Source organism: Equus quagga, chromosome 14 (assembly GCF_021613505.1).
Source record: "Equus quagga isolate Etosha38 chromosome 14, UCLA_HA_Equagga_1.0, whole genome shotgun sequence".
Lineage (NCBI taxonomy): Eukaryota > Metazoa > Chordata > Mammalia > Perissodactyla > Equidae > Equus > Equus quagga.
In genome coordinates this window covers 25481891-25507954 of record NC_060280.1, presented here as the reverse complement: position 1 = coordinate 25507954, position 26064 = coordinate 25481891, and the positions used below count along the sequence as shown (strand labels likewise).

The 26064-nt window shown below is 35.5% G+C and overlaps 2 protein-coding genes and 1 pseudogene across 2 annotated transcripts; 2 read left to right on the top strand and 1 right to left on the bottom strand.

Annotated features, from left to right (window-relative positions):
• Positions 1 to 4029: 4029 nt before the first annotated feature.
• On the top strand, positions 4030 to 4965 carry LOC124225219 (olfactory receptor 52E2-like). Its single transcript, XM_046637727.1, is given in 1 exon segment — positions 4030 to 4965. A coding segment is annotated over 1 exon segment (936 nt).
• Positions 4966 to 12778: 7813 nt separating this feature from the next.
• LOC124251792 (olfactory receptor 52J3-like) lies at positions 12779 to 13711 on the top strand (annotated as a pseudogene).
• A 10110-nt stretch (positions 13712 to 23821) lies between these two features.
• On the bottom strand, positions 23822 to 24766 carry LOC124225396 (olfactory receptor 52A5-like). The gene has a single exon (XM_046638055.1). It carries the CDS (start codon positions 24764 to 24766, stop codon positions 23822 to 23824), a length of 945 nt encoding a protein of 314 aa, XP_046494011.1.
• Positions 24767 to 26064: the final 1298 nt, after the last annotated feature.

Here is a 26064-nt window from a genome sequence, read left to right as displayed (position 1 = left end):
TGGTGTGACAAGAAGCTTGAAGGAACTCAACTCTGTTTCCCCTAGGAACAATGGTTCCATATTTTCTAATTCAGTGTTCAAGATGACTACATAGAACATAAACTACTGAGAACAATAAGAATGGACTAGGTGTTTGTATGAATACATATTGTATAATGTGAATGCACACACACACACTATATATATATATATATATATATACATATATATATATATATATACATATGTATATATATATATAGGGTGGGCTTGCTCTCTCTTTCCCCCATGAGAGAACTCATGGGTTGAGGGAGTCTCTCTTGGAGCAGAGCAGTGCCAGGTGGGGGGAGAGGTGATCTGGGTAAAGTGAAACTTTTCTTTGTATCCTTTTCAATCTGTCTTCTGTGCTCCACGGGAGTCCTGTAACCTCTCATCTGGATTCCGCAACTCTCATAAAGGCATTTTCATCCATTAATTGTTTTAAATCAGTGTTTCTGTGAAGGGAGGGATACTGGGACCTCTTATTCTGGCATCTTGCTAATCTGAACTGCACTTTTCTGCCTTCACTTCCTTAGAGGCTAGGGCTCCCTAATGGCTCTCTTTTCTTGAGTCAGAGCCAGATTAGAAGCTAGAATCCTCAGAGACCTTGTATCCTTTACACAACTAGCTCTAAGAGATTTTCTATTGAAAGCTCCTTCCTGGCAAAGAGCAATGCCCTCATAAAGACAGAGCAGGTTGAGACAAAACAGAGACAGGATTGCATCCTGGTACTCAGTCTGGTGAGTCTTCCCTGTCTCCCAGCTCATGGTGCATCCACGGGTCACAGTGATGGATGAAGGAAAGAAGAGGGATAGGAGAGGAAGAGAGGAGATGCAGGATAAATCTTAGGGAAAGAGTAAGGCGGAAGCTTAGGAAAAGAATAGGATCACATTTAGGAAGGGTCATATAATACTCATAAAAGCATTTGGATTTCAACCTGAATCCTTTTGCTGTGCATTTTAGAAAAATCAGTCTCCTGATATCTAAAGAATGATGGATAGCATAGTATCTTTGGGATACGTTCATAATGTTTTAAAATAATTTTCAATTTAAAACTAACAAAATATTTAGGGTTTTTATCTTTACTATCTCTATATAATAGATGAAAAGTGCTTGTTGTTTGCTTTTCTTTATTACAGAGAGAGTAAGTCATGAAGCTGGTTTCAACGCAGTTAGTCTGACTGCAGAGCTCATGCTTGTAAGCACTGCAAATTATTGTGCTGTGATGAACCCAAGAGATGATGAGGGTTTGAACTAGCTGCATTAAGATGGAGATACATGTATTGATTTTAAAGATACTGGAGAAGTAGAATCATTTTTTTCTTTTTAACATATGAAGAGGAAAGAAGGATGCCATTTAGATTTCTGATCTAGCCAGTTCACTGAATGGTGATGATGTAAGACAGACAAATACAAAGTTTCATTTTTCTGTATATGTCTTCCAATTGTTTCTGCTTCGTTACTCATATCACTGTCTCTCTCCTTAACCACCCACTAAGGCCCTATTGTAAAATATAATTAGCTGAGTTTAGAGAGAGAATTCCTCCATTATTTTATTTTTAAACAGAATATAATGTTATTTCTCACTCTAACAAGAACAATAATAAAACAAAAAATCAGAAACGTAGCTTATTTTTCTCCTTTGATGATGAGCCTGCACCTAGTAGCTAAAGTAATTCTCTTATTTGTTGAGAATCTATTGCATTATAGGGATGATAAAAAAAAGGGAAAACATTGTTTTTATAGCTTTATGAGACTATTGCCTACCTTCCTGATCTTCAGAGATGTTATTTAGGAATACAAAAATTTCATTTAATTAAAGAATCTTCCCTTGGCACTTACATTGATAAATTACAGAAAATATTGCTTCCATAATTAAATCCTACTTTCACTCCTTGTGTTGTTCACGTCACACTTTTTTAGAGAGTATTCACTATTCCATTACAAGGGCAGAACATTACAGAAGAAAGCTTCATTCTTGTCTTTTTTTTCACTTGAAATATTTGGCAAGAAGTTTATAGATTTTTCTTTTTAGTAATTTTATTGAGATCATAATGGTTTATAACATTGTGTAATTCTAGTGTACATTATTTATCAACTTCTGAATGCACTTCATCATGTTCACCCCTAGTAGTCTAATTTTTATCCATCACCATACACATGTGCCCCTTTATCTCTTTTGCCTACCCCCCAGCCCACTTCCCCTCTGGTAACCACTGATCTGTTCTCTTTATCCATGTATTTGCTATCTTCCACATATGAGTGAAATCATGCATTATTTGTCTTTCTCTGTCTGGCTTATTTTGCTTAACTTCATACCCTCAAGGTCCATCCATTTTGTTGCAAATGGGACGATTTTGGATTTTTTTATGGCTGAGTAGTATTACATTGTATATATATATATACCTCATCTTCTTTATCTATTCATCCATAGAAGGCCACTTGAGTTGCTTACACATCTTGGCTGTTGTGAATAATAGTAAAAAAAAAAAGGCTTTATTCTTATGGACATTTCACAGAGTGTCTCTACAAGTAACATCTCCTGTTCTTAGCTTCCCTTCTTTTCAAAGGTTTACCATTTCCTCCCGGAAATTCCTTGTGTCTCAACCATATTGTACTGCTCCTTCCCTTACGTATTCATCACGGACACTCTTCTTGCTTTGCTTCTCCAAGCCAATGTCTACAAAATACCCTTACTGTCGTACTGAAAATGTGGTAATAAGTAGTATTGCTCCTCTGGAGTCCTCCATAATACGAAAAGACCAAAAGACACTTTTTACTATGAAAAGATTACATGTAATGAATGATTGAGTGCTTTGAAATTGCTCCTTTAACAAATGCTGTAAGTAAGGTACACGAAAATATATATGAACAGTTTAGGTAACTTTGAAAATGATATTTTCCATTTGTTTAGAATATGCTCCCTATCTAATCTTTCCTTCAACATATTTTCCATGTATCTTAACTCTGAAAATTATCGTTGCCTCAGGTTTGTAATGAAGATACTCATCTCTTATTCAGATGGATTTGAGTTTAAAAGAGATTATGTGTTTATGTGAATGTGTGTGGAAGAGGGGAAGCTGTGTATATATGGCATGAGCGAGGCATGAATTATCTTTTCCATATTTCCATTCTCTTTCCATTTTAATTTACTTCTTTCCTCTCTACTTTCTTTCTATGGCTCTATAACTATAAGCATTTCAAGCATTTGGAAAGTCTTCTAAACTGTTTGAGGTTCAGATCTATATGTAAAATAGAGTTAAATATGTTCTCCTGTATGTGTTCATAAAGATTAAAGATGATATTTGCAAGGTTTTGACAGCATTGAAGGTAGTAGGCAGTACCTCAATAAATGAGAGTTGATGCTGCTATTTTAACTACAATCTACTTCTTTAATTTGTAATATTAATGAATAAATATTAATAAATGGACCAATTTTAACCCTTTAGAATTATTTTTTAATATTTTAGATTGTATTTTAATAACCTGTGTGTTCAATAACAACTCAATACCCATCTTGTATGTTAACACCGATGTGCTAGCATCTAACCAAATGAAACCAATATAAATCACTATTTATAGGGACTGGCATAGCCCCATGTATGTTAAAATTGAAAGTAAGTTATTGATAATGATGAGAGAAGGTACTTAATAAAGTAGGTATTAAGGCAAAATTTAGCATACTGCCAGTTATGAGATCATTGCATGAGATCAATTATGAGAAATTAACAGAGAAGAAAAGTGCTAAAAAAAAGATTAATATATTATACAGAAATTTTTTATTGCAATCCACTGCTTAATCCCCCAGAGCCTTCTCATTGAGAATTCACTTCCTTACATTATTCCTTATGTAGTAGATTTCTAATTGTGTGAATTGAGGACAATAATGTACACAGTTATATGACATTCTTATTTCTCTAGGTTTCCAACACTGCAGTGTTATATCTGCTGTCCTGCAGACTGCCGAACACATATTTATAAGGAACATGGACTTATGAATTAGCAAGCAGGATGTCTTTTCCCAATGACACCCAGTTTCACCCCTCCTCCTTCTTGTTGCTGGGGATCCCAGGACTGGAAACATTCCACATCTGGATTGGCTTTCCCTTTTGTGCTGTGTACCTGATTGCACTCATTGGGAACTTCACTATTTTGTTTGTGATCCAGGCTGAGAGCAGCCTACACCAGCCTATGTTCTATTTTCTGGCCATGTTGGCCACCATTGACTTGGGTCTCTCCACATCTACCATTCCTAAGATGCTTGGGATCTTCTGGTTTAGCCTCAGGGAAATCGTCTTTGATGGCTGTATTACCCAGATGTTTTTCATCCACAACTTCACTGGTATGGAGTCAGCAGTTCTCTTGTCAATGGCTTATGACCGTTATGTGGCCATCTGCAACCCACTCTGATATAGCACCATCCTCACTAACAAGGTTGTTTGTGTGATTGGTCTTGGTGTGTTAGTGAGGTCATTTATTTCTGTTATCCCTTTCGTATTTCTCATTTTGAGATTGCCCTTCTGTGGGAATCATGTCATTCCCCATACCTACTGCGAGCACATGGGTGTTGCTCGCCTATCTTGTGCCAGCATCAAGATCAATATCATCTATGGTTTGGGTGCTATTTCAATCCTAGTGTTTGACATCATAGCCATTGCCCTTTCTTATGTTCAGATACTCCGTGCTGTTTTCCGTCTTCCCTCCCGTGAAGCCCGACTCAAGTCTCTCAGCACGTGTGGTTCTCATGTTTGTGTAATCCTTGCATTCTATACGCCAGCCCTCTTCTCCTTCATGACACATCGCTTTGGCCGAAATGTCCCCCGTTATATTCACATACTTCTGGCCAATCTTTATGTCATAGTGCCACCAATGCTCAATCCTGTCATATATGGAGTCAGAACCAAGCAGATCTATGACCCTGTGAAGAAAATATTATTAAAAAAATAAGGAATTGAAAGGAATAGCACCGAGTGAGATGACACTTTGAGCATAAAAACATCTTGTTATAATAAATTAAGTAAATTCAAATGTGCTTGACAGAAAGGTTTATTTTGGCTCCCTTCTGTAAGTATTTTAATGAGTTCAGAGAGTGAAAGCCTTAGCTTTGTTATTTAATTCCTCTGGTAAATGATGGCCTGTCAGATTTTTTAAATCACTAATATCAGTAGATTTAAAGTACAGTTTACAAAGTCTGCCTTACTTTTTGGGCACTAGAGGCCCTTTATCATGCATGTGGATGTTTTTGGTGATTGTCACTCTATTTTCATCCCCAAGTCTTCTTGTTTCTATTTTTCTTTATAATTTTGCATCCTTTGTTGTCTCTCCTCCCGTTTCCTAACTCTATCTTTTTTGTCTACCTTCAGAAATCTGTTGTTTTCCTTCCATCATAAGGAGTGTATTATGGTATTCATGATTTCATCATAAATACAGTAAACATCCAAAATTGCATCATAAATTAATTACTGATTAGTACATGGAAAGGAAGAGAGAAAAATGAATGGTATTACAAAAAGCTTCATTGTAAATTTTTGTCTAGAGTTTGTCACAAATATATTTAGGTTTTCATACACCAAATTATGATATACACATAAAGAAAGAACCACTGATAGCCTAGAGAGATTGCTCATTTTCACCTCCTTATTTCTATTTCTTTTCTCATGTGTTTTTAGATTCATTTTGTAGTTATTGTTTCCTTTGTCCTCTCTTTGTTCATATGATTTTAATAGTTAAATAGAACTTGGGTTCAGTCTTAGTCCTGTAGTTAGTATATAAGTTTCAGTGAGCCTCAATTTCTTTATTTTACAAACATGGTCAAAGTTTAATATCAAAGATTAAGCATGAAGACTTACTGATAAAAGCTTCTAAAGTAGACAGTACAGTGCCCTATATGTTTTTTATAGTAAATACAAAATAGTTCTTAGCCATTAGTATTATCATCATCATTATTATTTGTGTTACTTTGTTTTGCTTTTTATTCTCTTGACAACAGTGCTTCTATCAAAGATACATGTGGGCTTTTATTTTAATATCATTCTCACATAAAATACTCTGAAGCTGAAGCGACACAACTAACATATAATGATTATGAAATAGTATATATGTATAAATATTAAAATAAATTGTTGAGATTTTATAAAAACTTTGCGATAGCCTTTAAATTCTTGTTCAAGGGAAATTGAAAAAAATGCTCATTTTCCCTAAGTCCACCTCAAATTACATTTATATTTTCATGCATATGTTTCATATTACCTCTTAGGCTTTAAAAAAAGGATTTTTTAATTTGGAAATAATTATTTACATAATTGATTTTTATCTTCCTGCATCTGTAAGTTATCTCTACAATCTTTTGTCATCTTAGTTCATATTCTCCGAATCCTAATCATATATTCCTCTCCCCAACTTTCAGTAGCCTAATTTCTTGCATCAACTATGTGATAACTCTGTCTCTGAAGTCTCTTTATCACCAGCCACTTGCAGTCAGGCAGTGGAGTTAATTTTATTTCATAGGTATCTCTTAGGTATTTTTCTTTCTGCTTCCAATCTTACTGCCTATATACTAGTGACCAGCATATAATATTTGGACTTTTGCTACATTCTCCATGCCTAACATCTCTCCCAGCTTCAGTTTTCCTATCACACTTTACATCCTTCCTGGTCTTCACTTTGTATAGGTATGCCTAATCATTGATAAACTCCTCTATAATCCAAACATACCTAATTTGCAAGAGTCGGTGCATTTTGCTCCCTTCCTCATTCACTAAATACTAATGCCATACTAATTATCTGACATTTTCATTTTAATTTTTAAAATCTACTATTAAAATAAAAGTCTTATTTCAGAAAAAGAAAAACATTGGCTCACATGGGACTGAATTTCTATGTCAGTAAATTCTAGGACAATTCCCATCACACTCTTGAAAGTAGAGATATATTCACTTTCTTTGTTTACTGTGCACTTATGCTTAGTTCTCTTACTTACAACTTAATGTTATAATAACTTGCAGTGACTGTTTATCATCTTGTCTCCCTCCAGACCATAAATAACTTGATATTACTTTATTTATTCATTTAGTGGCTCATAATGTGACTCACACAGCTATTCAATAAATGTCTGCAGAATGAATCAAAAAAAGAGTGAAAGAACGTATATGCTTATTATCAGTCATCGAACAATGCAAGAAGGTTGACATTAAATGTATGTATTGATAAGTGATCATTGCCAACAGAAAAAAAATGTATAGAAACAGGCTGAAAAAAAGGATATTATACTGCATTGAGAAGATATAAGTAAATGATTTAATTCTAAAAATAGTGAGTGAGTGAGTGAGTGAGTGAGTGGAGCACAAGCACATCTTTCCAACCCAACTAATTTATTCATGCAAAATGCAATGTAAATTTGCAGATTATTTCTGGAAAATGATTTTAACACTATGTAATAATTGTCAAATATGTTTGCAGTTATTATTCTGGTTAGGATGTCTCAGACTGCAAATGAAAGAAAATCCAGGTATAAATTTGCTTTAACTATAACGAAATATATTATTTCACATAATAAGCCCAGTAGAAGGGTAAAATCCAAAGCTGATTGTTTCAGTGGCCCACAGGGTAACAAAGGTTTCAGTTTCTCTCTAGCCTTTTAGGAGCTAAAAATACTCCTCTCAAACAGGGACATTGAAATTTTCCTTTTATGACTGAGTGTCTAGAATTAGGTCTTATGACTATTTCTAAACACACTATTGATAAAGTAATTGTATTTACCATCAAAGGTTTACACTAATCATCTCAAGTAGGATAAATATTTAGTAGTCAACACAACACCCAATGCATCAAGTGATTTAATTTCTAGAGAAATTTCTAGAGATGTCTTCTTTGTTAATTATAATTTATTCATTAAATATATAATTTCAAAGAACATACTCAGTGACAGGTATTTTGTTGGATGAAAGATACAAATGTCATGAGATAAATATGGTCCCTCATGAACAAAAACTTACAGTATAATGTTACAAAGATTTACATGTAATTACATTTACTTACTTATTTGTATCATATACATAGCACTATTTGCAGTTGTAAAATATTGGAGAAATGTGTAATAATGAGTGATGATTAAATGAGTATGTATTATATGTAGTAATAAAACTTGACAGATAAATTTCACTATTTTGAGTTGAATGAGAAACAGAAAAACAATCATTTTTAAAGACATTTCTGTATATAAGTATACAAGGAAAACATTTTAGTTAGTGATTTTTACAAGTATATATGTAAAAATATACTAATTTTTTATTTTTTGAATTGACTGAAATGACAGGCATTATATAACAAAAATTATGTAAATGTAATGAAATATAAGAATGAAATTTATTGCCTAGAGGTAAAAGTGGTATAATATCATGAAACATTCTAAGTCTTCTCTTCTCATGAATTTTATTATGTGTATAAAATTCGATCAACATTCTTTGAAAGTTTCTATTGGTCTTCTTCCTGCATTATTCTCAAAAGCCACATTTCTGTTTTCTTCCTAGCAATTTTTGTTTTCAGAAAAGGGAAAATGTATAAAATATTTTTACCCATGCACTTTATAATTGTATCAATCTCAACATGACGTTACAATGAACTACTAATCGAAAGGGACCTCACCTGATTGCCCTGCCAGTTCTCATTTGTTGGTCATTTCTGGAATCTCTTCTTAGAAACTAGATCCCAACAAAATACTGGAGCTCTCAATCTTGAAATCATGACACACTTTTCTGCTTCCTTTCCATTCTCTCGGTTCCCTGTCTCTCTACTCCATTCTCTCCCATCTTTTATTTCCTCCCACTCTATATCTCCTCTTTCCCACATTCTTTTTTTACTCATCGCAACATTTTTTTCTGAAGCGCACACATGTACACATACACCCCTAAATATGTGCTTGCCCCAACACAAATATCATTCCTCATCTGCAGGTAAGAGTGTACACACACACACACACACACACACTCGTGTATATACGTATATGTACATACAAACGTACAGTTATACACACACATAATGTTGGGAGAATTTAAAAAGTGGAAAATATATTTCTGTCATGTAAATTCTTCCACAAGTTACCAATGGTTTAACAATCAGATTCAAAATTCCTTAATCTTGAGAAACTTTATCTCCTGGTTCTCCAGTGCCTTTATAACGTGGCTTTAGCACACTATTTCGCTATTTTCACTTCCTAAGTTGATAGGCAGATCCCCATCCCCAAGTGCTTTCTTCCAGAAGAGAAACTAACTACAGACACTTTTCTCTTGTGCAATTAGAGCCATGGCCATTTAATCAATATATATAAACTAATACCTCATAAAAATACTTCCTCATTGAGGAATGTAAAATTGAGTTGAATACGATAATATTAAATGTAATTAGACTTTATCCTCCACAATACTCCACTTTTTTCTTTGAAATGACTTACTTTGTTCATGTCTATAACTTAGTCATTTGTTCAAAGCATATTTAATAAGAAACATTACTCAGTATCTTGTGCCAGGCACTGTGGTGCACACAAGGATCTACATGATAAAAACAGGATTTTTCTCCCTAGTAGATGAGGCATATCAGTGTTACAGTTATGACGTTCCAAATGAAAATAATGAGTGCTGGGAGTGCATATGGGAAGGTGGGAAGGGAGAGAAGGGGGAGAGGTGATCAGGAAAGAGGGCACAGTCAAGCTGTATGGAAGGATAAGTTGATTTCTCTAGGCATAGAATAATCGAGTACATTCTACGAAAATAAAAAGAAAATATTATAAGCATTGTATATTTGATTTGGCTTATTTCAGTGCATTTACCTGTGTAGTCTAACAGGACTCTCTACAATGTGCCACACGTGCAACAGTAGCTTTCTCCTCTTTTGGTGAACATAATCACTTATTTCTTTTGTATATTTACCTAGAAGTAATTAGGGCTCCACAGGGAATATTTAGAATTAATAAATGCTCCCAGGTTCCACAGTGGTTAGTAGATGCTCCATATCTTTATGAATACTTAGAATTAGCAGTCTTAATTTCAGCCATACTAGATGGGTTGTAGGGTATCACACTGTGGTTTGAATTAATATTTTCCTGATGAGTAACAATGATGAAAAATTTTTTGTATATTAATTGGATATTCTCATCCTTTAAAGAGCCAGATTGATGGTTCAAAACCTTGGGAACTTCCCAGACCCCTGTACATGGATGGCAAAGAGAGACCAAAGAGAGAAGGAAACCATTCCAGGTTGGTAGATGGTAGGCTTAATAAGCAAGGAAACTTACATACAGGCTTGTCTTAAAAGTTTCTGTAGAGGTTCTAACTGAGTGCAGTCACATATTCGGTCTAGCTGGTTTCAAGAATACCTTACTCACTCAAGGTTGTGTGCTTGAGAACTGTGGGAACAGTGAGTAGAATGTATGTTCCAAGGATAAGGATGTGGGTGAGGAGCCTCTAATTTCCTGGGTCCAGCTCACAGGTCAACTGGTAGTCATATCCTCTTGATGGCTTCCTCCAACACAGATTAAGATTATTGTTCTTATTTTTATTTTGAGTTGTTTGCCGTTTCTTTACAGATTTACAGTAATTTCAATACACTATTTTAATGTGTTCTTAATATAAGGGCTTTAACTGATATATGTAATGGGAATATCATCTCCCAGTCAGTGATTTGCCTACTAGGTCACTATCTTTGGTAAACAAGTTCTTGCACTTTAGTATGATTAAGTAGTAAGTCTTAATTTTATTTTTTATCCATTACATTGAAAAATACATTTTGATTTGTTACCCTGCAATATTACGATAATACATCTTTCCTTTCTTTGGCATCAATATATTTCACATCTCTATATATACTTTGGGTTATTTTATTTTTATGTTAAACCAATTTTTATTAACTTACATTTAAAGCCACTAAGACGAGCACTGCATGGAGAACAAATGAGAGTATTTGCCTTAATTGATAGCCGTGATCTATTAATAAACTATTGGTGAGTGTTAAGACACAGATGTGGGAAGGAGATATACACATATTGGTAATTATTGGCCTGAATCTGCATTGTTATAACATCTACTAAAATCAGCACACAAAATTCCCCCAATAAGACATTCTGTTCACTTCATACAAACACGTTTGGGTAGCATCAGTTTTATATCTCTTACTTCCTGTTGACGACATGTATGTGTGTGGGAGTGGAATAGAGGTGAGCGTCTGCATCTATGGAAGTTGCTCTACCCCGGGTGCAGATAATGAGATCGTTCTCAAGAGACTCTGAGGTGTTATCCTGGCTCATACGGGGCATTTGAATGGCTTTGTTTTCAGATAGGCCTCCAGGAAGCCTAAGTATGGGTGATAAAACTTTATTCCTTACATTAGATTCACTATAGCTCTCTTGTCCTAGTTCTGCTGGAGATGAGTTTCCTATTAAATGTGTGATGGAGATGGGTAGTGATCAGAAACTCTTCTCTAAGAGTTAAGGATCAGGCCACAGTTGCATTTATTAAGCTAATATATTCTCACTCCTAGACAAAGATTTCCTGACTAAAAGGGGTGTTTACTGAATCATGCTGAGAGAACTTTAGTTTAACTTAACTAACTCTAGATGAAACTTATAATTGTGGTATAAATGATGATCGCCACTTTCAGGGATGATGGTGTATTAGAGCCTGGTCCTCTATAATAACAATTAAAAATTGAACTCATCAGAGGCCCAGGCGAAGTGCAGGTTTGTAAAGCTGATTACAGAGAGCGAAGCAGAGAAATAAGTCTGGAGATGACACTGCATTCAGTCTTGAAGGATTTACTGACCGGAGAATCTCTCTATTTTAATGTCATTAATAAAATATTTCTTAAACTTGGTCTTTTCTCTCTCACTTTTCTCAGGAGTCAATTAGAGCTGAGACTGACCTTCCTTCCTCTTTTCTTTACACTTCCTTCTCTCTTTCCTTCCTCTCCTTTTTTCTGTTCTCCTTCATTCTTTCCTTTACTCTTCTGTCTCTCATTTTTTCTTAGCTCTTTCTTTCTTCTTCTTTTTTCTCTGTGAAAGAAAGAAAAAAGAAGGGGAAAAGAAAGAGAGAAAGACATATGAGAAAGATATATAAGGAAGAAAGAAAGCGAGAGAAAGCCACAGAGACAGAAGAAAAGAAAGAGAGAAAGAAAGATCACAACAGTGTATCTGTAGGGGTATATAAGTAAACATGGACAGAAGAATTAATGAGGCATAGCTCTTCATTTTGGATGTCATTTTCTGAACATGTGACATTGTAAAACATGATTCTGAGCAAACCTGTTTAAGAAATACTGCTGGATTTTCCATCGTTCTACATGCCTAGGTTCACCCATGTTGCATTTATTGTCATGTTCTGTGTGCAGGTATCTATAACAGTGGTCCCGTGATTTGTGTTATGTATTTAAGTAAAGTGTATTTTCTGTTCAAAGACTGAGATCTCAAAAGAAACCCTCCCTGATAGTTTTTAGTTCATTCAATCTTTTGTATGGCCTTTTGGCAAATGAGTATAGGATCTTATTGTCTTAAACTTCAGTGGGAGATCTTTCATAAGGTTAATATTCCTTCCACTTGAAGAGTGCTCAGTCAGTGGCTACATCTGCTTTTGAACTGAAGTTTTAGCATTAGCTTTTCTAATAAGAATAATACAAATAAAAATCAAGCCTTCCAGAGGAGTTTCGAGAATGTGTTTATAACTCTCATTTTTCCTTCTAGAGGCGGTCAACTACTTCTCTTCTTGTCAGTGGCAAGATGTTCCACACCAACACTTCCACTTTCCACCCAGACACCTTTTATTGTACAGGCATCCCAGGACTTGAGGGTTCCAGGGCTGGATCTCCCTGCCTTTTCGCTCCATTTACTTAATGGCTCTGCTGGGCAATTCTACCATTTTGTTGATCATCTGGTCTGACTGGACTCTGTGGGACCCTGTGTTCTCCTTTCTAGCCATCTTATCAGCCATAGATCTGGCCCTGTCCACATCCTCAGTGCCCCGAATACTGGGTATCTTCTGGTTTGATGCACGTGAAATTAGTTTTGGGGCCTGTGAGGCCCAGATGGTTCTCATACACACCTTCACAGGAATGGAGTCTGCTGTTCTGCTGGCAATGGTCTTTGACCGCTATGTGGCTATCTGTGCACCTCTCCACTACACAACCATCCAGACACCCAGAGTGCTATCAGCCATTGGTATGGGCATTATATGAGTCCAGTCCTGTTCATGTTGCCCATTGTGTACCTACCCATTGTCTGCCTTTCTGTGGGGCTCGAATTATTGCCTACTCCTACTGTGAGCACATGGGCATGACCCAGTTGGCCTGTGCCAGCATTCGAATTAATGACATTTATGGGCTTTTTGTAGCTTCTTTTCTTATTTTGGAGGTGGCAGTGGTTGTAACCTCTTATGCCTTACATCATTGGTGCGGTTTTCTGCCTCCTATCTTGGGATGCTCATCACAAGGCTCAGAGCAGATGTGAGTCCCATGGTGGAGTTTTGTGTGTTTCCTATACACCCTCCTTATTCTCTTTTCTCACTCACCGATTTGGCAAAAAACTTCTGGTTATGTCCATATTCTTGTTACCAATCTCTACGTGGGCATCCCACCTGCCCTCAACCCTATTATTTACGGTGCCAGGACAAAGCAGATTTGTGAGCGTGTAATCTGTGCTTTCACCTCAAAGTAGGTTCTCTTTTTTCCTTAGACCTTGAGAGTGTGGATATAACTGAAAGAAATTAACTTTGACTCTACTCTAGGTTGTGTTTTTAAATGTCCCTCACATCTAAAGATCCATAAAAAACAAACTTTGAAGAATGCTTTCTGGTCTTACACCAATGTTTCCTCTCCACATTGGTGTTGTTTATTCTTCTGAATGTAGGGTTCCAGTACAGTAGGAGAAAATCTCCCACTGAAAGTCCTTTCATTTTTAACTATGGAGATTTATTGAACCTCCTTGTCTCTATATTTCAAAATAAGAAATTATTATTATTTGTTTTATAAGTGAAGCTTGAAGGTATAGATTTCTAACGGTGGAATTTTGAATCACGTGTAATCATTTTGTTTTCCATGGGTATATGTGTTTGTGTGTGCGTATGTTAAATGTATTTATGTAAACTTCTGTCTATATGAGTCACTTCATCTCCAAAGGACTGTTTATGGAATGCAATATACATTCATCCTTTGGGTCTAGATGTTTTGCAAAAGTAAGTGAATCTCAGACAAGTTCAGATAGAAAACAAATTTTCAAACTCAGTTACTTTCAGAGGAATTTGCTGGATTTTCTTGCAGGCATTTTGCATTATCTTATAACGGTATCTCTCCACCATAATTCCTGGTGATGTAAGGCACTTTTTGATAATTCTTCCTGAATTGGCTGTTGGTACAAACTGATGTCCACATAAAAATAAGGAAATAGCACATGAGAGCAAGTACTAAGGAGGCTAGGAACTCATTTTCGGATGGCAAATCACCATCCAATGGCAAAGCAATGACCATGCAATTTTAAATGACTAAATGGACCATAACACATCTCTTCAGGGATTGGAAGTATGGAAGATAGATTGTTTTTCATCAAGCAGCATGGACTAGAAACTTCAGTAAAAACTCTCTGTATGGAACTAATGGAGGGTGATGCAAGGGATACCTAAATGCGGTTATTGGAAGAATTTATTTCCTGTGAACACCTTCAGCACATTAAATTCTCTTTTTTCTCTTAGAAATAGGGAGATGCAAATAATAAACTTTCGATGGCCTCTTTGTCAAGTGTTTATCAATCAGCATTCTTCCTGATATTTTTCTTCATTTGGATGCTGCATTTTAAGTAGAACACAAATTTAATAATATTAAAGAATAAAACCCATATAATAGAGAACATTTTTACATTAATAAGTTATTTATTTAATTTTACTAAATCGATTTTAAACCTCCATCTGATACGTGACCCTCATATGCAATGCCACACAGGTTCACCACACTTTTCCTCAAAGAAACTAAATTCGTGGTGTGTTGCATTTAGAGGAAAAGTTCATACAAATTTCCAGTTCATCTGATAGGATTCATGTGTTAATCTGGAAGTAATGATGTTCTCTTTTAAAACTTTAAGAGCAGATGTATATTCATGTTCTAGCAGTGTCGTTTATAGTCATAATGTTCACTGTCTCCAATCATCAACTTTCTTTTATGTTTCCACACCCTACAACTAAAAGACAGTAGCGTTCAGTGGCAAAATCACTGGAAATATCTTTTTAAATCCAGTATTTTCTCAGCTATTCAGCTTCCATAAGGAGTACAAGAGGAAATTTACAATTTTAATAATAAAAATGGAGACAGAGTTCTGAAGGGTAGGTATTATTTCTAAGCAAAATTTTATTTTTCATGAGTAAAAAAGAAAAGCAAGATTCACATATTCAAATGATTTTCTTCAATAAAATGTTCATTTCAACACAATTAAAATTGATTATTTATATGGTACAAAATAGGAGTTCAAAATAATATTCTATACAGTACACACAAATTAAATAGGGAAATTTGATTAAGCATCAAATCAATGCAAAATAATATTGGTTAAAGTTTTAGAAAAACAAAGGCCACCTATCATAATATGCAATTCTCCTTTGTCAGTCTGTGAAGATATAGAATAATTTCTTTGTCCAAATATTTCTAAAAGATTCAAATATCTTCCTATAGTTAATGCTTTGTTCCTAATATCTTTCAAGTTTTGAAAAGTTAAAACCTGATTGAGGCCAACTCAAAACCACTTCCCTGCATTATATGTAAGACATAAATAGCTTGCTTATGGAGACAAAAAAATATGGATTTAGACATCCAAGTCTGTAAATATTGAGCAGCATGGCCTGAGACAAGTTTTTAACTTTGTCTTCATTTTTGTCCTTTGAAAAGGAGAGGTTTTGTTAACTTACCTTATATGTTTCAGTGTTAAGTGAGATATGTTGATAAACTTAGCCGAGCCCCTCTAACATTTTATGTTTAGTATTGTTAAATGTACATTCCATATGTATTCCTTTTGTTCCCTATGAATTTATTCCAAATGTTAAGAAACATAAACACTTGCATTTACAGCCTCAGTTTTTCAGGAGATGATATTGCACGCTGGGTTTTCTGAGCAGAAATGTATGGTATTGTGTGTAGCATGATAATGAATAATTATTTCAATGAAGTCTAACACTTTGCACATACATACCAGCTGCCAACGTGCAGCATACTGATCAATATTTTAGACTTAATGTCATATTTCTGTCGATGCTGCAATCATTATCAGTACCTGGGAAGATTTTAGAGACGATATGAAGGAAAAGTGGAGCTAAATACTGGTCACATTTGCCAAGTTGCCAGGTTTGAATTGATTTTGTACAATCTAAAAACAAAATTCAATTTTTGTAAACATTGTCATTGTAAGATCACTGTATTGTAAAATTTGAAAATCTGACAATGTTTCTAGAAGTAATTCATGGCATATCAAAATGAAAGTCACACCTTCAAAACGATGGGAACTTAGAGATGAGAGAGATCACTTTGCCTTGGCTGGATGAGGGAAGACTTCGTGGAAGATATTGTCATTAAGCCTTGGAGAAGAATTGATAGAATGCCAATATGCAGAGACTGGGTTAGTGCACTAGGAAAATGAACAACACACGCAGAGTATTTGGGGGAGAATGAGAGGGATGCTTTTGCTGGCTTCCTTCTGAAGCTCTAAGTTAAGCACTTAGCCAGATGAGGCATACTCAGTCCCTGCAGGTATCTGGAAGAGATGCTTTGTTCAGATCACCCTGTGTTACCTGCTGATTTCTCCCTCATTACTAAACCTTACCTAAAGGTCAGCCTGGTCAACTGTGACCATTATTGCCTTTCTTCTGGACCCACTGTCTTGTCACACAAATACAATTTATTGTCTCTATCGGTTGCTTGGTTATATATACAGACATACACACGTTAAATCTGAAAGAAACAGGTGTTGTTATAGTTTCTGATCTGTATGATTTTTTGATTATTGCCATTTAGACTTGCTTTCTATATTTTTGGCACTGTTCTAAGCACTTTATTTATATTATTACCTTTTTACCTTCTTAACAGGATGAGTACTAGAAGGTATTCACCAGACTTTTCCAAAGTTACTCTATTGAATTAACCATCCCATAAAACAGTGGCTTTGAACACAAAACACTTGTTTTTCTTTCCAGTGACCTACTGGGGCCAGTTCAGCATCAGAAAGTAGGTCCAGTTGATTTTTTGTTAGGTTCTGATCTCCATGAGTCTCATTCCAGGGTCCAGCTAAAGCAGTAGTAGCTTCGCTGGGGCATATTCTTTACATGAAAACACATAGGAAGGAAAAGATTAACCCAAATCTGCAATCACAGGTATGTTAGGGCTCTATTTTCATGTCTGCTAAGACTGCATGTGCCAAGACAAGTCACATAGCCAAATGTTAAAACAATGTGTCAGATGTGTATTCTGCCTACAGTGAGAGGAGGTAGGAATATATTCAGAGAATAATCCAAATTATGATTAAATTTTTTCTCCTAACCAATCTAACTGTGACAAATGGTAGATAAGCTGCCTTTTCTTACTTTTGCCTTTTAAAGGCATTTTTGCCTATGAAAACAAACCATGTCAAGGCTTCTCACTTTCCTTAGGCATAGACTCTGAGCCAGTCAGTTTACCAATTGCCCGTTTTTTTGCATCTTATAAGTCAGGAGAGATGGGTTACACTGCTTCAATTATCACTATAAAGTCACAATTTTAGTGTTAATTGCTAACACGAAATTCTTAGCTTTAGCCACTTTTAAGTAATAAAGTTTCCAGGTTTTCGGTGAGGAAGACTGGCCCTGAGCTAACACCTTGCCAATCTTCCTTGTTTTGCTTGAGGAAGATTGTCCTTGAGCTAACATCTGTGCCAAACTTCCTCTCTTTTATATGTGGGATGCTGCCACAGCATGGCTTGATGAGTGGAGTATAGGTTTGCCCTGGGATGCAAATACCTAAGCCCCAGGCCAATCGAAGTGAAGCAGACAAAATTAACCACTACATCACTGGATGGCCCCTAAAGTTTCCAGTTTTTAAAGAAATCAATTGTTGTCAGCATACCTAACATGAGGACAGAGGTAAATTCTCTCACTAGCAAAGTGGACATGCAGCAACACATCCTGGGAAGGTTGAGGGAGTGATCAGAAAGAAATTAGGTTAAACTGCTCTGCAGAAGGAAAACCAACTGCCTGGGGGAGAAAGTAGAGCCTCAAGCCATGATGAACTAGTTATAGAAGGGTTTTGATGGCTTGTGGAGAGCATGGCATTTCTTATTCTTAAATGCTCCTCTTTCAGGCCTTTTGTGCTGATACTGGATTCTGTAATCTTCTCTGTTTGCCCACATGTTTCTTTCTCTTTACATCAAATTTTCTCGGTATGCCTTCCCATCATACTTTACGTGTGTGTCCTTTTACTTCTTTTCCACATTTTTATCTCTTTCTGTCTGTATCTCTGTCTCTTTATAAACATGGGGTGACTTCTATCTTAATTTAAAGTTGCTATGTTCTTTTCTCCCTTTTGTTCACCAGAGCCCAAGCCTAGCTGTCTCTCTGATAGATTATCTTTTCAGTAAGTAATTGTCTGCTTGCTACCCCAACAATACAAAAACCCTACAGCTAACACCATACTTAATGGTGAGAAAGTAGAAGGTTTCCTGCCAAGACCAAGAACATAGAAGGCAATGATGCCCCTTCTCATAACTCCTTCACAGCATCATACTGGAAGTCTTTGCTAATTCAATAAGGCAAAAAAGAAAATAAAAGTATGCAGATTGAGAAGGAAGCTATAAAACTCTCTTTGTTTGCAAATGACATGATCATCTATGTAGAAAATCAAAAAGAATCAACACAAAAACTCCTTTAACTAATAAGTGATTACAGCAAAATTGCAGAATACAAAATCAATTCCCAAGTCAATTGTTTACCTATATATCAATAATGAACAAGTGGAATTTAAAATTAAAACACAATGCCATTTACGTTAACACTCCCCAAAATGAAATACTAGGGCATCAATCAAACAAAATATGTACAAGATCTATGCGAAAAACTAGAAAACTCTGATGAGTAAAATCAAAGAACTAAATAAATGATGAGATATCCCACATTTATAAATAGAATAACTCAATATTGGCAATATGTCAATTCTTACCAAATTGATCTATAGAGTCAATGAAATTCCAATCAAAATCCCAGCAAATTATTTAATGGGTATCAACAGACTGATTCTAAAGCTTACATGGAGAGGAAAAAGACCCAGAATAGCCAACATAACGTTGAAAGAGAGGAACAAAGTTGAAGGACTGACACTATCACACTTTAAGACTTAAAGCCACAGTAAAGACAGTGTTGTATTGGTGAAAGAATAGACAAATAGATCAATGGACCAGAATGGACAGTCCAGAAACAGATCCCTATGAATACAGTCAACTGATCTTTGACAAAAAAGCAAACACAATACAGTGGAGCAAACATTGTCTTTTCAACAATTGGTGCTGGAGCACCTGGACACTCACATGCAAAAAAAAAGATGAACATAGACACAGTACTTACACATGTCATAAAATTTAACTCAAAATGGATCATAGACCTAAATCTAAAATATAAAACTTCAAAACTCCTAGAAGATAACATAGGAGAAAGAGTGGGTGACCTGGAATATGATGATGCCTTTTTAGATAAAACACCAAAGATGTGTTTAGTTAATACCAGTTTAATTAATAAACTGGACTTCATTAAAATAAAAACGTCTTATCTGCAAAAGAAAATGCCAAGAGAATGAAAAGTCAAGCTACAGATTGAGAGAAAATATTTGCAAATGATACATTTGATAAAGAGCTCCAATATATACAAAGAACATTTAAAACTCAACAATAAGAAAACAACTCTATTAAAAATGGGCCAGTGACTTTAACAGACACCTCATCAAAGAAGTTATACAGGGGTCGGCTCAGTGGCCAGCGACTAAGTGCATCCTTCTGCTTCTGCGGCCCAGGGTTCGTTGGTTCAGATCCCGGATGCAGACATGGCACTGCTTGGCACCACTTGGCACACCATGCTGTGGTAGGCATCCCATATATAAAGTAGAGGAAGATAGGCATGGATGTTAGCTCAGGGCCTGTCTTCCTTAGCAAAAAGAGGAGGATTGGCAGCAGTTAGCTCAGGGCTAATCTTCCTCAAAAAACAAAACAAAAAAGAAGTTATACAGATGATAAGTAAGTATATGTAAAGATGCTCTACATTGTATGTCATCAGAGAAATGAAAATTAAAACAATAATGATATACCACTGCATGCCTATTAAAATGGCCAAAATCTAGAACACTGACAACACCAAATCCTCCTGAGGATGTAGGGAAGCAAGAAATTTCATTTATTACTAGTTGGAATGCAAAATGGTTCAGCCACTTTAGAAGACATTTTGATGGATTCTTACCAAACAAAACATACTCTTACCATACGATCCAGGAATTGTGCCCCCTGATATCTACCCAAAGGAATTAAAAACTTATGTCCACATAAAAACCTTCACATAGATATTTATAGCAGCTTTATTCATAATTGCCATAATTTAGATGTAACCAAGATGTCCTTCAATGGGTGAATGGTTAAATAAACTGTGAAGCAGCTATACAGTAGAATACTATTCAGTGCTAAAAATAAATGAGCTATCAAGCCGTTAAAAGACAGGGAGATGACTTAAATGCATATTACTAAGTGAAAGAGGCCAATGTGAAAAGGCTGTGTACTGTATGATTCCAACTCTAGGACATTCTGGAAAAGGCAAAACTATGGAGAGTGTAAAAAGATCTGTGATTGTCAGGGATGAAGAGGGCAGATAAAAAGGCAGAATACAGGGAATTTTCAGGGCAGTGAAAATACTGTATATGATATTATAGTGATGGGCATATGTCAGTATACTTTTGTTCAAACATATGGAATGTACAACATGAAAAGTAAACCCTAATATAAACAAAGGACTTTAGGGAATTATGATGTGTCAATTTAGGTTTATCCTTGGTAAAATAAATGTACTATTCTAGCGGGTGATGTTAATAATGTGAAAAGTTATGCATGTGTGGAGACAAGTAGTATATGGAAAACCTGTACCTTCCTCTCAACTTTGTTGTAAGCCTAAAACTTCTCTAAAAAATAAAGTCTTGAAAAAAATCTAATTCACAGTGAGTTCAAATGACAAAAGAAAAAACACATATGCTTATGTCAATAGATATAAAAAAAAGTATTTGACAAAAATTATCATTCATTCATGATGAAAACTCTCTGAAAATTGGAAATAGAAGGAAACTTCCTCAACCCGATAAAGTATCTATTTAATTACGATAAAAATCTGGTCAGTAATTTTGTTGATCCAGGTGATTCTAAAATTTCTATGAAAATGCAGATAACATGGAATAGCATATAAGTATACAAAAAAAAACAAACAAAAACCTGAAAAGACCAAATGGTGGAGCTGATGTGGAATAACTAGAAATTGCATTCATACTAGGGGGAGTACAAAATGTTGGAAGGTTTGGAAAACCTTTGAACAATTTCTTATAAAGTTAAGCATACACTTACTATATGACCTAACAATCCCACTCCTATAGGAACGTAAGTTCATGAAATAAAAGCTTATGTTTATACAATAACCTGCAGATGAATATTAATAGAAGGTTTATTCATACTTACCAGAGAGTGAGAACAACCCAAATGACCTTCAACTGGTGAATGATAATCAAATATGATAACATTGAAAAGTATGGTGAATAGTATAGATACTTGCGACGCTCTACCCTTAACTCCCCAAAAGGAACTGAATCTAGAAAAGCGTGCTATATTTAGTGAGTGGTCCTCTACACATCTTCATATTTTAAGAGTATAGATGCCCTTTATTTCACCTATGATAGACTCTGCCTACTCTTTATCTCACTCTGTGTCTATACAGCTCTGCAAAGTTTCAGTCTACAATTTATAAACTTATTTATTGTTAATCTCTTTTACTAAAAGTGCTTTAACACCACAAATGGCCTCCATGACAAAATCTAATGAGAATTTTTCTTTATCCAACATTTGTAAGTGCTTTTCTCTTTATTCTTATTGAAATAGTGCACTGCTTTGTCTTCAAGACATTCCCCTATCTTACTGCTTACTAATCTTTCTTGGTCTCTTTTTCTGATTTCCCTTTACATATGCCCCTTAAATGGAAGCATTTCTTAGAATTTTGGTCTTGATCTACTTCAGCAAAACTAGTTTCCTGCAGATCCACTCTATGCCAACACAGGAACTCAAAGAAACACACACAGAAACACAAACACGCACTTTTGACCCTATTTTCTTGATCAGGGAGAAAAATGCAAACTAATACCATCCTTAGTAAACCCTAAACTGTAATATGTAAATAGTAAATATAATCTTCTAATTTCAATGCATTATTTTATTTCAGCTGTTTAGTAAACAAACTGTAGCAATTGAAAGTCATGCGGATTGCAAAAGAAATAGTTCCAAAGCGGTGGTGAGTAAAGAGGCAAATATCAAGCCTGCGAATGATGAACATTTTCAGATCAATTACAAAGGGGAAGTAGAGAAGAAGATGCATTGAATGAAAATGTTAAAAAATGTGTATAGAAGTGGAAAAATGTGACATGTTAAATGTTATTTTGATCTTCTGGAGGAGGAAAACATAAAATGTGCATTCTGAGACCTTATTTCAGTGGAGTTTATCCATATTTTAGACATGTGTCTGCTCAAAACACCTTCACTGAATTCAGGAACTGATAAATCAGTCCAGAGAGACAAATACAGGGATTTCTAGAAGCTCAAGATGAGATTGACATCTATAATTCAAATCATTGAAGTGTACACATATTAAATTAGAGATATAATCTTTGGAAATATTGAGATATATATAAGTGAATACAAGAATGATTAGCTTTTTGAGCAACTCAGAAATGTAATTATGGTGGCACAGGCTAGTAAGTAATTCTCCCACTTTCATGAAGTTAGTAGGTAACATACCAGGGAAAACACACGGCTCTTATGTCTTGATTATCCTTCAAGAACACCTCTGCTTACTCTCCTGATACACTAAAAAAAATAAATGGAAATCTTTCTATACAATTTAATGAGCTGTCAGTCTTCAAGAAGCCACTTCTAGAATATTAGAGAGATTAAAATAGAATTTAATGACACAATTTTTCTTTTCATAGGAAACATTGAGTTCTAACAAGAACATATGGTGTAGAACCCACAGTTGCTTAACAGAATAGAAATGAGGTCAGAGTTGAAATACCCATTGTGACATGTTATATATAAATGTATAATAGTGAATGAGATCTCATGGAATTAGAAAGTCACCAATGATTGAAATATAAAAGTTGTCACCACGTATCCATAGTTTAGAATCTAGGGTTAAAAAGGAAGAGAATAGGTGTGACAGTAGCTGTTGGTGAAAAGCACACAACCTGGGGTAACATTGTGTAAAACTGACCCCATTCAAGGATAGAATACAACAAAAAGGATAATTATAACTGTTAATAAGGTTTTCATGTAAAACATCATCGGCTTTTGTAAAAGGATTAAAAGGTTTAAAACGGTGTCTGAAAATATGGAGATAAATTATTACTAATTTTATTTATAAAATCTGTACCTATATTGTGGGAACTAGAATAATGCAAAGATGACCACTGACAATGCTATATGACAAGAATTGCTAGGCATATTATTGTGAAGAGGGTATGAGGCACAGGAGTGCCTGTCAATTTAATTCTTAGGAGTGAACATTTTGATAACTGTCTCTCGGATCTGTTTAGTCTTTACTCCATAGACAATAGGGTTAAGCAGGGGAGGAACAAGCAGATAAAGGTTGGATAGAAGAATGTGCACATAAGGAGCAACATTGAAGCCAAATCTATGTATGAAGGATGTAAAACATGTGAGAATATAGAATTGGAGAAAGACAAAGATGTGGGCTGTGCACGTGTTGAATGCCTTGAGTTGTGCCTCCTTTTGTGACAATTTAAAGACAGCCTGGAAGATAAAGGCATAGGACAAGAAGATAAAGATCACGTCAAATCCAAGGACTGAGAAAGCCACAAACAGTCCATAAGCTTTATTGATTCTGACATTTTCTGCAGCCAGCTTTACCACAGCCATGTGCTCACAGTAGGAATGAGAGATGACTGTGGTCCGGAAATGCTTCAGGCGCAACTTAATTAGAAGTGGACACATGATGATGATAAGAGATGCCCGAATGGTCACAACTGTGATGATGCTAATGAGCACCTTCTTCGTGAAGATAGCAGAATGTCTCAGGGGCTCACAGATAGCCACATAACGGTCAAAGGCCATGGTAAGGAGTATGCCGGACTCCATGCACTGGAAAGTGTGGGTGAAATACATCTGGATTAGACAGCAGTCAAACTGAATCTCCCTTGAGTGCAGCCAAAAGATCACCAGCATTTTAGGGGTAATGCACAGAGTCAGGCCTAGGTCAGTAGCTGCCAACACAGCTAAAAAGATATACATGGGCTCATGAAGACTACGCTCAGTGTGGATGATGGTGATGAGGAGGCCATTTCCAATCACGGCCAGGATGAAAGAGATGAAGAACGGGATCCCGATCCAGTGCTGCACTGATTCAAGGCCTGGAACTCCAACCAGTGTGAAGAGAGATGGCTTGAAGAAGGTGTCATTGGTAAGTGCCATGATGGGGCAATGATGTCAAATCCCTTCGATCCTCAAATCTAGTCAGAAAGGATAGAATGTATTAAGAGAATTCATAGTGCAGGTTGAATGACCCTGGGAAAATATTTGAAAATAACATAATTTATTGCATTCCCCTTCTGCTAAAGAACTTCATCCTGATTTATTAAAGGAATTGTTTTTTTTTCCTTTTTTAAAAAAAATCTGTAAGTTAAAGTACCATGTTATTTTAAGTCATTTTTCTTGTTCCTTAAATAAAGCATATGTACAACAGCACAATAAAATAAACACAAATCCATCTGTAACACTGCCAAATAATTTATTCTCATTTTTAAATATGTCTTTATCATCTTTTCTTTTTACACTTCTTCACACTTCTTCTTCTTCTTCTTCTTTTTTGGTGAGGAAGATTTGGCCCTGAGCAAACATCTGTTGCCAATCTTCCTCTTTTTGCTTGAGGAATATTGTCCATGAGCTAATATTTGTGGGCCAAATCTATTTTGTATGTGGGATGCTGCCTCAGCATGGCTTGGTGAGTGGTATGTAGGTCCTTGCCTGGAATCTGACCCTATGAACCCTGGGTCTCCATACATAGCAAGCAAACTTAACCAGTATGCCACTGGGTTGGCCCTCTTTATCATCTTTATATTTGAGAGTATTATAAAATATATACTGATTTTAAGCACTGTTTTTTTATTTAGCAAAATATTGTAAAATTTTTCCCAAATATATAAAGAAGTTCTAACTAATAGTCTATTAAAATCTAAAATAAAATCCCCAATCAATGCTCTTTTCTTTTACAATTCCAGTCTTTCCAAGTGCTCATCTTTTCAAATATAAATTATCATTTATTTTGATCTTTCTTCCTTTTTTCATTCTCAAGTTTGTATATCACGCTTGTGATTGTATTATAGCTTCTAACAATACTAAAGAGTATAGTGTTCTAAGGATAGTTAAAAAAATTAGCTACAGAGGCTGGCCCCGTGGCACAGCGGTTAAGTTCACAAACTCCACTTCAGTGGCCTGGGGTTTGCCAGTTCGGATCCCAGGTGTGGACCTACACACTGCTTATCAAGCCATGCTGTGGCAGGCGTCCCACATATAAAGTAGAGGAAGATGGGCACGGATGTTAGCTGAGGGTCAATCTTCCTCAGCAAAAAGAGAGGAGGATTGGTGGCAGATATTAGCTCAGGGGTAATCTTCTTCTCAAAAAAATTCACCTACGGGTTTGAGATATTTTGTGTATATGTGATTTGTACAGTTTAGAGATAAAAAATAAAATAAATCGTACTCCATTTATT